This window comes from Salvelinus namaycush, chromosome 31, assembly GCF_016432855.1.
Source record: "Salvelinus namaycush isolate Seneca chromosome 31, SaNama_1.0, whole genome shotgun sequence".
Lineage (NCBI taxonomy): Eukaryota > Metazoa > Chordata > Actinopteri > Salmoniformes > Salmonidae > Salvelinus > Salvelinus namaycush.
Window position 1 is genome coordinate 5,908,030 of NC_052337.1, and position 14,987 is coordinate 5,923,016.

At 42.5% G+C, this 14,987-nt stretch overlaps 1 protein-coding gene across 1 annotated transcript; it reads left to right on the forward strand.

Moving 5' to 3' along the window:
• Positions 1-500: 500 nt before the first annotated feature.
• On the forward strand, positions 501-14,465 carry LOC120025724 (interleukin-6 receptor subunit beta-like). Its single transcript, XM_038970308.1, has 16 exons — positions 501-671; positions 1,569-1,643; positions 1,883-2,182; positions 2,604-2,745; positions 3,492-3,655; positions 3,756-3,910; positions 4,817-4,976; positions 5,195-5,277; positions 5,606-5,843; positions 6,089-6,271; positions 6,925-7,026; positions 7,350-7,493; positions 10,616-10,756; positions 11,264-11,360; positions 12,466-12,544; positions 12,801-14,465. The coding sequence occupies exons 2-16, from the start codon at positions 1,574-1,576 to the stop codon at positions 13,461-13,463; spliced, it is 2,721 nt and encodes a 906-aa protein (XP_038826236.1). The 5' UTR covers positions 501-671; positions 1,569-1,573; the 3' UTR covers positions 13,464-14,465.
• The last annotated feature ends 522 nt before the right edge of the window (positions 14,466-14,987 follow it).

A 14,987-nucleotide genomic window follows, 5' to 3' on the forward strand; every position in this document is an offset into this window, starting at 1 on the left:
GCAAATATATGCGAGAACGGCGCCAATTGGATATCGCTAACTCGTGCTGTCTCTGCCGCCCTCCTTGCTTGTTGTGCCCACTATGACTCATTTGTTCCCATTGGGTTAGTTTATACAAATCTTTGGTGTAATCATTAGCCAAACAGTTGCATATGTTACAACTAAAACTAGGGTTTCTATTGGACAAATTCAAGTAGATCCAGCCCCGTTTAAGAAACGTTTTTCAACAGAATTGGCGTAATGAATACGCCCCTTGCATATCGTGGCGCATTTAGGGAAAGTGGGTGGATACTAACTGGAAAACAGTAACTTAATGTCTGCGTTTTGATTGGTAAGTATTTATGAGACAGACAATTCTTCTGGCAAATCACAAGGGAAACCATTCCGCGCAGTTAGTTTGCACAGATCTCTAGACAAGTATTTGTCAAACTGGACACATACTTAGCTCAATGGTTATGTTTATATGTCTGTATTATTTGCGCTGCTACCCGAAGTATTATAACTCGTGATGGTTATGCAATGTACTGCTGGTAGTGGCGACAGTAAAGTAAGGTAGCCCCAGAAGAGGTATCTTATGGTTTTAGCTAAAATATGTTACATCTACATACTTTTATGTAGCTAAGTAAGCGTTACAAAAAAAGGAGGAACCAAACAAGAAAAGTACATAAAAGGTGAGTATTTTTGTTGTTGTCATATCTTGTCTGGGTCTTCTAGTTGGCTACGCTAACTAACGTCGTTCTGACCCTATAGAACAATACATCCTTGTAACGCCAAACAACCCAATTATTTATATTTAGCTTGCTAGGTATATGCTAACGTTACTTCGCTAACGTTTATGTTGCTCGCTACTGTTTGCTCCCGAGTGGCGCAACGGTCTAAGGTACTGCATCTCGGTGCAAGAGGCGTCACTACAATACCTGGTTCGAATCCAGGCTGTATCACATCCGGCCGTGATATGGAGGCCCATAGGGCGGCGCACAATTGGCCATGCGTCGTCCGGGTTTGGCCGGAGTAGGCCGTCGTTGTAAATAATAATTTGATCTTAACTGACTTGCCTAGCTACATTTGATCAAGGCGTCAAATAGAACCACATCTAAAGCTGAGAGGTTTCTGGACATTGAGCAGCAAACACAATCAGCATTCTGGTATTTTCCTAGCTAGCTAGTTATCTAAAATAATCACGTTTACAACCTTATTGATAACTCTTTCATATGATGGAGTTACTGTTACAAGTAACGTTAGCAGGCAGAGCAAGATAATATTGTATTTCTTTTGAAGCTGTCATATTATTGTCTGCCAAGAGTAAGTTAGCTAGCTACTGTTTGTTCCTAATAATATTGCTAGCTACAGTACCTATCCATGCTTTTGTGGTTTTAGCTATACCTAGCTGGCTTCATCATTTGTTTCATTCGCTAAAGGCCCTCGTCAGAGGGAAGGCCTCATAAAACTTAACTGTGACTTATTGGTAAAGTACTCAATATAAAATAAGGGCCTAACCCATGTACCAGTGATGGGATAAAATGTAGGTTAGTCTTAGTGAGTCTGTGAATTTGTGAATCTTCCCTTAGGCATCATGGACCAGTCATCATACCGTTTGCTGCAGATCCTGTCCTTAGCATGTCTGGCCTGTAGGCTCACTTCTAGTAAGTGTACCACTACATTTTAAATTATATTTTTTGTAATTAAGCACTGCTCAGAAGGCGCTCTTATCCAGAGCGACTCAGTCTGATATGTTTGAATAAACCTCTACTGCACATAAACCCTTTAAAGTTTCTGTGCTTAAATGAAAGTGAGCTTTGTACTCTTACTTTTCCGTCGGTGTAAAATTCACCGTACATTTCCTAGTAGCATTGACTTGATGTGCGCTCTGGTCTTTTTCAAGGTTCTTTCACAAACTACGGAACAATAATCCCACAATCTCCAACAGTGGAAATTGGGAAGGAATTCACCGCTACCTGTGTAGTCTATGGAGCTGCTAAAGCCACAGTGGACGACATCTACTGGACGAGTGGTGGCGTCACAGTGCCCAAAGAGCAGTACACCAAGATAAACGACTCGGCTGTTAACGTAACCATTCCTATCACCAAGGAAACTGGAAAATGGTTACTTTGTAAAAAGAATGAATCTCCCTCATTCTTTAACAAAAGTACAACAATCCATGGGATTCAATTGACCAAAGGGTGTAAGTATGCCAGGGATTTCACATCAATAAAGGGTTATTTCATGTAAAAATTTAACATAATGTCCACGTAATGTAAGTATTTGCCTGTAATTTAGGTTTGAATTTAGGTGTTCATTTGGTAAATATCTCTATTTCAATCTAATTTCTGAGTAATTCAAATGCTAACATTTAGATACAAATGCTAACATTTAGTACAGAAATAAAATCCAAATTCCTCCAAATGAATATTTAATGTGCAATTTTCTTTCATATTCACATTGAAGGACCCTAAAGCTTTCTCTGTGTCAGGGTTGGGGTCAGTTCAGTTTCAAATGACTTCCTGAAATGAATTGATCCCAACCTGCTCAGTGCAGTAGGTCAGTGGCTGTTGGTTTTGTTTCTCTCGCATGAAATAACAGCAGCTGTTTGGTTTCTTGGTCAGATCCTCCTGAGAAGCCTGAGAATTTGTCCTGCATGGCTGTCCAGTCTGACCGTCAGATTTCCTCTAATGTGACGTGCACATGGCAGCCTGGGAAAATGGACGAGACGATAAGCACAACATTCACCTTGTTTGGAAGTGTAATGTAAGAGTCCCTATACACGTGTTTTATGTTGTTTTACCAGGTTGGTCTCATTGAGATAAACAAAACTATTTTACAACAAAGTACTACAGTTTTAAAAACATACATTTACACATTGAGCAGACATGAAGCATTGGGGAGGTGTGGTGGATCTAGGGTCAACACATTGACAGCACCCCCCTTCATTGTCCACCATAGAGTTTACTGTGAACTCGTTCAGAGACAAGCTCTTGTAATTTCATGTCCTTTTGTAGCTCGTTCCAAGTGGATGGGGCAGAGAACTGGAGTGCTTTTTTTAACGCTGGTCAGTACGGGCCTTAGGCACAGTCAACAAGATACGGTCATGTGAGCGTAGCCGATATTTGTCATTTGTCTGCAGGACAATGTAGGTACTCAGGTAAAATGAGAGCTGTCTCCGTGTGGCCTTATGAATGAAAACGTACCAATGACTTAGTCTACGAAGAGCTAAGGAAGGCCAGCCAAGTCATATAGAGGCTACAGTGATGGGTGAGAAAGTTAAATGGGGTTAGATACATGATTGATATCAACATTTAGTTGTCAATAGCTCTCAATAATCAGTGAATGGAAAACCTGGCTCCAGTTTTGAGAACCCCATTTAAAAGTGTATGTGTCTTGTGTAAATTGCTGATATTCTAATTGTTTAAAAATGTACATCATTATTGTGATTATGTACCTTTTTTTTTTTTTTTCAAAATGGTGTGTGAAGATTTGTTTGTGTTCTTCTGCAGTGCCATAAACCAGAACTACAGCACAAAAGCTCAGAGAAGCAGTGGATGCATCTACTTCGGTACCTTTCCAAGCTATATGGAACTGGATATATGGGTAGACGTGGAAAACAATTTGGGGAAGGTTCGATCGGACATTCTGTTCATAACTGATCCTAATGAAATGGGTAAGTGGAGGCAAACGGACATTCCAAATGCCCTTTTAAGTTACAATGATTATCTTCCTCCAGTGTTTAATGGTGTGTGTGTGTGTGACCTTTTTTGCAGTGAAAACGAATCCCCCATCAGACGTCAATATTATTTCAGAGAATAACTTTTCCAGGACTCTCTTAGTGAGCTGGAAGCACCCTATCCATGAAACTGTTGTCAAACTGAAATACAACATCAGGTTTTGCACTGTGGGTGCTGGAGACTGGACTGAGGTAAATAGCAACAATCTCAGTGCAAGTTAAAGGGATGATTCACTGCAAATTCAGTTCAATGTTTTTTAAACTTCAGAAGTTGACTAATGTCGAGATAAGTCTACGTCCATCTCTTGTGTAGTCTTATCCAAAATGAGTGGAAAGGATACGTGCCATTAACAAAATGCCCATGAGGGGTTAGTTCAGGGGTACTCCGGGCAGAGCAAAAAAGTTTGCTGCAATTCTACACATTTTGCCATTGGGTGAAGATAAATGTTAGCCGTTTTTAATATATCATCTGATGATCAATGGGGACTCCGGGTCAGTAATTTAACCATGCTTACTACAAGTTTAGATAGCTGGCTGCTAGACTAACTTACCAATCTAAAACAATTTAGCTGACATGGGCTAATTGAGTGACTATTAGTGACTGACATACCAAGAGAGAAACTCTGCTATTCTAACTCTCAACAGGAAGTTGAGACCCCGACTCAGTCTCCCCACCCAAATTTATTTGGGGAAGTTGATCAGCGGGCTAATAAATATATTTTCAGTAACAAAAATGTATTCTTTTCAGTTGTTTGAAGCTGGTGTTCAAAACCGAAAGTAAAAAGACGCAAAAGCGGAACGTGAGGACAGGAAGAATAAAAATAGCGCACATCGTACGGTTCTACTGCTTATCAGAGTTGCTTTCATGAGAATCTATAGCTCACATTTCTATGTTAATTTGGTCAGGTCGCCCACAAAGATCCATACTGGGCCTTTATTAAGTCATCTATTCTCATTCTTAGGTGTTCTCAACAGTGAATCAAACATGTTACACTCATCTGTGTTGTTGGCGCTGTTTCAAGTCAGCGTTCTGTACGCACAAGTTTGTTGCCCCCTCATGTCCGTCAGTTATCATATCCATTTAATTTACTCTTTTAGGTACCCCCAAATGACACTGAAAGTAGCAAGGAGTCTTTCCGTCTCCAATACCTTAAGCCAGACATGGAGCACGTAGTGCAGGTCCGCTGTATGCATCACACGGGCTTCGGCTACTGGAGTGACTGGAGCACTAACACTACCGCCAGGACCCCAGAGGACAGTGAGTAACCATGACAACAAGCATATGTCATACTATCATCTTTCATTTAGCATTGTGGTCAACCATGTAAAGCTGTAGAACTGAAGTGGTGACAGTGTGTGTGTGATTTTAAGTGCAATAATATTGTGTGATTCAGGTAGGTAGTCTATATGGACTGCCCACGTTGTATCATTATGTCTGAAATTGATGAGTGATTTCCTGTTGTCTTCTTTACCCAGAGCCTACAAGTAAACCAGACCTATGGAGAGTGGTCATTCCCAGTCAAGGCAAAAGTGAGCGGCGAGTGGAAGTGATATGTAAGGTAATGAAGGCCATGCTGGCCATACTATTGATTTATCACTAGCTATATGGCTTGAATAATTACTGGTGCAGGGCTCTACAGTGCAACCATTTTACTAGTATATGAACCTAAATATTTTGCTGTGCGACTTGGAATTTTAATTTAGGAGCGCCAGTATGCCTAGAAAAATTAAGGATTCTAGTTTTAATACCTCAAATATTTTGAATTATGCTCCTACATTTCTTTGTGTGCGCCTACATTTTTCATCTTGGGCGCACACGTGCTCCTTGTAACAAAGGTCAGTGTAGAACCCTGTGGTGATTTGATCGTTGCCGCCTTCCCGTCATAGGATCCAGTGGAGTCCAATGGAAGGATACGAGGCTACAACATCAAGATCCAAGATGGAGCCTGGGAGGCTGTGCCGGTCAATGGCTCTGAGCTGAACTCCAGGTCGCAGGAGAGGAAAATTATCCCCCTTTACCAGATTCCACTGTCTGACAAGAGAAGAGGCTCCATTGAATTGAAGGCCTGGAATTCTGTTGGCGAGTCTCCCCGAGCTTCTTTGGGCATTCCTAAATTGGCCCACGGTGTGTGACCTTGTCAGCTATATGTTTTCTCTCATTTTTCCTTTGTAAAATGTTACCAATAATAATGAATGATATTGGGTAATATATTATATTAACGTTTTATGTTATTACAATTCTCAAAGCAACAACTGAATGTTGGTCAAAAGAGACAATAGTGACGTCATGTGTTCTGCATGTTAACAATGCCTTTGAGATGCTCCTATCATGATGTCATGTTGTATCTGTGTGTGTGCTGTGTATTTCAGAGCCCCCTCCAGTGGCATCGCTCAGTTGTTTTAACCAGGACAGGAGGCTGTGGGTGGAGTGGCAGCCGCCCAATGGGGAGACGACAGGGGTGACTGAGTATGTCCTGGAGTGGGTTTCGGTCAGCGATGGCGTGATTGACTGGCAGAGAGAACCTAGACACAACAGGAAGGCACCCATTAAAGGTAAGACTGAGACACATGCTGATGGGTAGTAACTTCTAAATGTGAAATATCCTTATTCATGTTACCATATTAGAACTGAGGTTATGGAAATCTACTGAGTGAGAAAGGGGAGTGCAGGAAGAGCATGTTATTGAAGGGCCACAGTCTGATTTCAGTCAACAGATAAGGTAGGAAGCCGTGAGTTGGGGAGGAGTGAGGAATTTGTGCCGAGGTCAGGTAAGAGGAAGTGAGAAAGAACAGGCATTACTAAAGTCTTGCCTAGCAACAGAGATGTATTGGCTGTCCAGATGTGTAAGGAGCGACTCGGCATAGAAGGAAGGAATAAGTGCTGGTGTAAACATGTCTTTGTCGTTGCAGCTGTTTGAACCAGTGGGTGAATAAACTTGGTTGGGGCTTTTCCTAGTCCGTTAGTTTTTACTCTGTTTAGTTAGAACCTAACAATGCCATGTTTTAACTGATGATTATCTTGTAGTTTGGCTACTCCGTATATGTCTTTCTACAGATTTTGATGGTTATCATGTTGACTAGGGATGAGTTAGATTAAAATAACAAGTTAAATCAAACCCATCAACTAATTGATTATGAAAAACTTGTTGATCAATCAAAACTGTGATGAAATAAATCCAAGCGTTATTGTACTGTTCCCCATCAAGGTAACCTTCAGAGATTCAAGCTCTACAATATATCTGTGTATCCCATGTACTCTGGGTGGACTGGGAAACCATTAACCACTGCATCCTTTCTGGAACAAGGAGGTAAGAAATCGAACTAGTACTAGTCACTACAGTATACACAGTGTAGTATCTATAGGAGTGCTTTCACAGACACAGATTAGGAGTAATCCTGGTTTTACAGACAGATTAAAACTAGTCCTGGACTAAAAAGCATGCTCAATGGAGATTCTCCACTGAAATAGCTCTTCAGTCCAGGACTAGGCTTTATCTGTGTCTCTGAAATCGCCACATTTCAATCATTGATATACCAGTGTTATGATATTTGCTACAGTAGCTGGTGGCAAACATGTAAATGTTGAAATAATGTTCACTGCTGTTTTCCCCACCGGTTCTGGTTGATGCAGCTCCACTGGAGGGTCCCTCTGTGAAAGTGAGGAGGACAGGGAAGAGCAACGCCGAGGTGGAATGGACGGAGATTCCACTGGACAAACAGCGAGGCTTCATCACAAACTACACAATATTCTACATCACGGGACGCAAGGAACACTGTAAGGAAGCCCACCTTGTAGATGTATTACTATATAGTACACTGAACAAAAATATAAACGCAACATTTCAACGATTTTACAGAGTTACAGTTCATATAAGGAAATCAATCAAATGAAATGCATGTATTAGGCTCTAATACAGATATGCATCTGTTGGTCACAGATGCCTTTAAAAAATGGATCAGTAGACCAGAAAACCAGTCAGTATCTGGTGTGACCACCATTTGCCTCATCCAGCACAACACATCTCCTTCGCATAGAGCTGATCAGGCTGTTGATTGTGGCCTGTGGGAATATTCTCACTCCTCTTCAATGGCTGTGCGAAATTGCTGTATATTGGCGGGAACTGTAACATGCTGCCGTACACACATTTTCAGCTTCCAGGAATTGTGTACAGATCCTTGCAACATGGGGTCGTGCATTATCATGCTGAAACATGAGGTGATGGCGGTGGATGAATGTCACGACAATGGGCCTCAGGATCTCATCCCAGTATCTCTGTGCATTCAAATTGCCATTGATAAAATACAATTATGTTCGTTGTCTGTAGCTTATGCCTGCACATACCATAATCCCACCGCCACCATGGGGCACTCTGTTCACAATGTTGACATCAGCAAACCGCTCACCCACACGACGCCATGAAATCACATTTTTTATTGGTCACATACACATGGTTAGCAGATGTTAATGCGAGTGTAGCGAAATGCTTGTGCTTCTAGTTCCGACCGTGTAGTAATATCTAACAAGTGATCTAACAATTCCAGAACAACTACCTTACACTTGTGTGTATAAAGGAATGAATATGTACATATAAATATATGGATGAGCGATGGCCGATGCAGTAGATGGTACAGTATATAGATATGAGATGAGTAATGTAGGGTATGTAAACATTATATAAAGTGGCATTGTTTAAAGTGACTAGTGATACATTTATTACATCCAATTTTTTATTATTAAAGTGGCTAGAGATTTGAGTCAGTATGTTGGCAGCAGCCACTCAATGTTAGTGATGCTGTTTAACAGTGTGAAGGCCTTGAGATAGAAGCTGTTTTTCAGTCTCTCGGTCCCCGCTTTGATGCACCTGTACTGACCTCGCCTTCTGGATGATAGCGGGGTGAACAGGCAGTGGCTCGGGTGGTTGTTGCCCTTGATGATCTTTTTGGCCTCCTGTGACATCGGGTGGTGTAGGTGTCCTGGAGGGCAGGTAGTTTTCCCCCGGTGATGCGTTGTGCAGACCTCACTACCCTCTGGAGAACCTTGCGGTTGAGGGCGGTGCAGTTGCCGTACCAGGCTGTGATACAGCACGACAGGACGGTCTCGATTGTGCATCTGTAAAACTTTGTCAGGGTTCTGGGTGACAAGCCAAACTTCTTCAGCCTCCTGAGGTTGAAGAGGCTGTGTGAGTGGACCATTTCAGTTTGTCTGTGATGTGTACACCGAGGAACTTAAAACTTTCCACCTTCTCCACTGCTGTCCCTTCGATGTGGATAGGGGGGTGCTCCCTCTGCTGTTTCCTGAAGTCCACGATCATCTCCTTTGTTTCGTTGACATTGAGTGTGAGGTTATTTTCCTGACACCGCACTCCGAGGGCCCTCACGTCCTCCCTGTAGGCCGTATCGTCGTTGTTGGTAATCAAGCCGTCCACTGTGGTGTCGTCTGCAAACTTGATGATTGAGTTGGAGGCGTGCATGGCCACGCAGTCATGGGTGAACAGGGAGTACAGGAGAGGGCTGACAACGCACCGTTGTGGGGCCCCAGTGTTGAGGATCAGCGGGGTGGAGATGTTGTTTCCTACCCTCACCACCTGGGAGCGGCCCATCAAAGTCCAGGACCCAGTTGCACAGGGTGGGGTCAAGACCCAGGGTCTCAAGCTTAATGATGAGTTTGGAGGGTACCATGGTGTTAAATGCTGCCCAATACAGTTGAAACCGGGATTCATCCGTGAAGTGCACACTTCTCCTGCGTGCCAGTGGCCATTGAAGGTGAGCATTTGCCCACTGAAGTCGGTTAGGATGCCGAACTGTAGTCCGGTCAAGACCCTGGTGAGGACGACGAGCGCGCAGATTAGCTTCCCTGAGACGGTTTCATTTTGTGCAGAAATTCTTAGGTTGTGTAAACCTACAGTTTCATCAGGTGGCTGGTCTCCGATGATCCCGCAGGTAAAGAAGCTGGATGTGGAGGTCCTGGGCTGGTGTGGTTACACGTGATCTGCGGTTGTGAGGCCGGTTGGACGTACTGCCAAATTCTCTGAAACGACATTGGAGGCAACGGCTCAGGTGCACATTCCTGCAGTCAGCATGCTATTTGCACGCTCCCTCAACTTGAGACATCTGTGGCATTTTGTTTGACACAACTGCACATTTTAGTGACCTTTTATTGTCCCCGGCACAAGGTGCACCTGTGTAATGATCATGCTGTTTAAATCAACCTGTTGATATGTCACACCTGTCAGGTGGATGGATTATCTTGGCAAAGGAGAAATTCTCACTAACAGGGATGTTAATACATTTAGAGAAATATGCTTTGTTGTGCGTATGAAACTTTTCTGGGATCTTTTAATTTCAGCTTATGAATACATGTTGCATTTTTATATTTTTGTTCAGTAAATGAATAGAAAACAAAAAGGCTGTAACTCCTTCCCCCTTAAGATAACAAATATATCCTATATTTTTGTTGGACAAGTTTGCTCACAACCAACCAGAAAATAACTTCCATCTCACAGCATGATCAATTTAAAGGCGTCCCTACTTAAAGGTGTCGCCTTCTCCAATATAAACATGGTGTACTTAAAGGAATACCTCAGGATTTTGGCAATGAAGCCCTTTATCTACTTCCCCAGTCAGATTAACTCGTGGATACCATTTTTATGTCTCTGCGTGCAGTTTGAAGGAAGTTAAAGTAGATAAAAGGCTTCATTGCCAAAATCCTGAAGTATCCCTTTAATAGAACATATTTCATAAAAAGGTACGGTCTATGGATCTCCTTTACTGTTATTAGATATACCAGGAATTACTGATATTTGTAAGTACAGTTAGTGCTGGTATTTGTCCAACTTAAACATTTACATCTGCGATTCAGGAAAAACAACATGAGTTTGTATGAATTTCTTTGTTCAGCAATAGTTGTCTCCCCGGACACCTACTCTTACACAGTGGAGGGCCTGGCCAGCAACAGTAAGCAGGTGGTACGGATCATGGCCTCTACAGTACAAGGCTCTACAAATGGATCGAACCTGTCATTCAATACTCTGATGTATGGTGAGTGAAGCATTGTTTAACGGACACTTCATGCTATATACAGTGTATTCAAAGTATTCAGATCCCTTGACTTTTTCCACATTTTGTTATTTTGTAGATTGAGGAAAATCCATTTTAGAATTGTATTCCTTTTTTAGAATAAGGCTGTAACGTACCAAAATGTGGAAAAAGGGAAGGGGTCTGAATACTTTCCGAATGTTCCATTCCAGTACTGTTCTATATATTTTGTATCCCGATAATGCTTTATCTATGTAACATCCTGACATTGACTCAATCTGCAATATGTCTAGTTAAGACCTCCAGTCCTCAACACATTAAGGTGCAAATACATTTAATAGTCACTACTTGATTCTATTCAGTGTGTCCTCCTGGCTCTTTTCCCTGCAGTAGTTGTACTAGATCTTCAATCTGTGTTTGTCCACAGTTTTTTGAAGGATTGTTTTCCTGACCAAGATGGTTGTCCGTTCTAGTGTCCTTTTTATGTAATTCTATGTGTTTGTCCCTCAGCTCCCGGGCAGATGGAAGCCACCGTGGTGGCTGTGTGCTTCGGCTTCCTGTTTGTCATAGTGCTAACTGTGTCCCTCTGCATGTACAAAATTGACTTGTAAGTCACAACCACACACTGGTGAATTGTTTGAAATAGAATGTACTACTCGTACACATTCAAATGTAAATTGCTTCAGTGTGATGTTGAGTTGTAAGAGCATTGACTCAGGGTTGTGAACACACATTCATTGTAAACCCCCCCCCCCCCCCCCCCCCGAGTAAGACATATTTGAATATTCTGGCACGATTGCGCTTTTGACTTCAGGTACTCAACAAACAATGTTTATTGAAACTTGTGTGGCTGAAATTCTACAGGAAGAGAGACCGCAGATTCTTTCAAACAACTTTTTTATCAGATTTGCAAAAATGAATCGATCAACCATCACTAAGAATAGTTCAGAGTTGAAAGCTTCACGAATCAAGTTGTTTCCTTTTATGGAAAGTACATCCTTTTATTTTCGACAGTATGCAGATGTGCAGAAACAGGCCCTGGGAACACGTAAAAAAGTAATTTAGCGCGTCTGTATAGATCAAGATAGCTGATATCGCCACAATTCTCTGTTCCTCCCTGCACTTCCCACATAGCTAAATTCCTGCCGATCGTAAACACATACTGCGGTCACACCCAAACGGCTCATAAATCTATACGCTCAGATTTTATGACTAAGTCACACAAGACAAGTTTGTATCAGTAAAAAATACTATCATATAACAATGGACAATTCTTTAAGTCAAAAAACAGCATAGTATGTCATGAATATTAATTTCCTCCGCACTTGATAACAGATTAGTTCAACCATGCTCTCTTGCTGACGCGTTACTGCTGGGACAAAAACACTTCATACCACACACATCAGCGTGTGTTTTAACAAGTAAACACTCCCAAGGAAAAACATAGGAATGTGTATGGAGAGACTCTCTTATTCATAGCGCCCTTGTCCATTGGTCAAGAGCCTTCACTCATGTTAATACAAGGCTAGTGTGTGATACTAAATCTGCATCCCAAATGGCACCCATTCCCTATATAGTGTACTACTTTAGACCAGAGCCCTATTCCCTATATAGTGTACTACTTTAGACCAGAGCCCATAGGGAATATGGTGCCATTTGGGATGAGTCCTATACAAAATGTTCTAATGAAGCTCTGTCCTTTTCCTCTGTAGGATAACAAAGATCTGGCCACCGGTTCCAGATCCGTCCAACAGCACTATCGCTAACTGGTCGCCTGATTTCCCCTCCAAAGTAAGTGGGAGTGCCTCCTGTGCAGATCTATGTGAGAGTGCTGTATTTTCAAACTTTATAGAACATCACACTGGCTGAGTCACTTGTGACTTACAGTACCCTCTGTACATTTTTTTTATTCACTAAGCACATGTTGCTAGATGCAGATGTGCATCCATTTCAGTCATTTGACCATTTTTTTTTGTCCGGGTATAATAACATGGATGTGAAATAGACTTTACATAGAACTTGACTTAACCCTCCTTTTCAATCTCAGGCTGTCAGTCCCAAGGAGAGTGTGCTGGGCGATGTGAGTGTGGTGGAGGTGGACGTATTCGACAGGAAGTCGCTGTGCGAAGAGGATAAGGCGGGCCTGCCTCTCAAGAAGGACAAGTACCTGTCGGAGGAGCACAGCAGCGGCATTGGCGGCTCCTCTTGCATGTCGACACCACGCCAGAGTGTCTCGGACAGCGAGGAAGGAGGTGACTCGGGCCAGACCACGACCAGCACCGTCCAGTACTCGTCGGTGGTGGCATCCAACGGCTACAAGGGCCAGTCCCCCTGCACTCTCCCCCAGTCCCCCTGCGCTCTGCTCCAGACCCCCCAGTGCGGCTCCTCACAGTCCCAGACGCCCAGTTTCGCCCGCTCCGAGTCCACCCAACCCCTGCTGGACAGCGAGGAGAGCCAGGAGGGTAGTGGGCAGTCCCACCAGCGGAACCCCTACTTCAGTCGTTCACCTGGGGCTAGCGAAAGCAGAGACCCGGGGGACAGGAACCAGCTGGAGATGGAGGAGCAGGTGTTGGCTTCGCTCCGGTTCTGCCCTCTGGAGGAGGGGTCACAGCAGACCACGCCCACAGATGAGGGACAGTCCCCTGACGGACAGCCAGGCCCCGGTCCTAGCTACATGCCTCAGCTGAAGGGCCACAAGCAACAGTGTTAGGAGAGGAGAACAAATGGTGACTTTAGTTCGAAGTCATCTCACTTTATTCATTTATCCCTCCTTTGTGCCTTGGTTCATTTCAGACATTCATTTATCCCTCCTTTGTGCCTTGGTTCATTTCAGACATTCATTTCAAGCTTTCAAATGATGGATTACGTCGGCATATTATTTTTGCACCCATCATGAACTTCCTACAAACATCCTAACTTGCCTCGTTAAATCTCTTTTTAAGTGGATGACAGTTTGGCTCCAAGCCTTCAGCTTGTATGTGGAGTTTTTGTTTTAACATTCTAAGAAGCAAATAGACCACTTTTTCATGTTATCATCATAGTGTAATTCATGTGATTCTGATTGAGACGTTATATCCTATAGTTAAGACTAGACGGGCAGTGTATAACGTCTTTTCTCTTAGCAACCACCATCTCAATCAGTTCACATGACAGACAGGAGTTTATAGACACAGGTCAGGCATTACTAATCAATGATGAACATCTGATTGTCATCATTACAACACATATATGCTTTACATGAATGTAATCAACAGATCTCGTCGGTCTCAAACAACAATGTCCCAGAGGTGCTAGGGACCAAACTGTAGAAAACAGGGTGGAGCTACATGGACCTGTCCAATAAGAAATGCTCATTTTCGCTAGTCGGCCCTAATGACTGTGTTCCAAGGATGGTAGTGTTCCAGTCTGGCATTTTTTTCTTCATACTAACTAGGACGATGTCTATGGACTGAAGTAATGCCTCACAATGAAAAGTTAACTCAATTTAAAAGCCTCTTCAGTAGCTAGTGAGCTTTGTACTGTTTATCATTCGTTGTGTTAGCCTCACCTGTCGTCTGAAGAGCATAGTCTAGAAGTGGGTGCTAATCTCTACAAACTGGCCAAGTTGAATTTATAGTGCATTTGGAAAGTACTCGGACCCCTTTTACTTTTTCAACATTTTGCTATGAGACTCAAATTGAGCTCAGGTGCATCCTGTTTCCATTGATCATCCTTGAGATGTTTCTACAACTTGATTGGAGTCCACCTGTGGTAAATTCAATTGATTGGACATCATTTGGAAAGGCACACACCTGTCTATATAATGTCCCAAAACAAAATGTGGGAAAAGTCCAGGGGTCTGAATTCTTTCCGAATGCAGTGTAGAATAGAAAGAGGACTTAAAGGAAGCCAACATGTGACACTAACCAATACAACAGGACCCCTTGAAATATGCTACACTAGTCAGTATATGACTGGTGACATGGTGTCATTTCAGGTAGGGAATCGGTAGAAAAACTGTTTGACAAATGTATATTTGCCTTTTTACAATGCCTTATGAATTTTTATTCAAAGTCTGCTTGACATGCCGTTATGAATTCTGCTCCAAGTCATCTTTAGACTTGATCTGTTGCCAAAGACCTTAATACCCTGGGAATTACACAATGTTTCATGTTAATTTCAAAATTCTATGAATTACTACATTTAAAAAAATATATATTGTATTTTAAATTGATCCGTTAATAAGGACATTGTG

What these genes read in the sequence shown, in the direction of transcription:
- LOC120025724 (XM_038970308.1), top strand. Translation starts at nt 1,574, where the DNA reads ATGGACCAGTCATCATACCGTTTGCTGCAGATCCTGTCCTTAGCATGT. An exon ending in CGCCAGGACCCCAGAGGACA is followed by an intron (nt 4,977 to 5,194) that starts GTGAGTAACCAT and finishes TTCTTTACCCAG; the next exon opens with AGCCTACAAGTAAACCAGAC. An exon ending in CACGGGACGCAAGGAACACT is followed by an intron (nt 7,494 to 10,615) that starts GTAAGGAAGCCC and finishes TTCTTTGTTCAG; the next exon opens with CAATAGTTGTCTCCCCGGAC.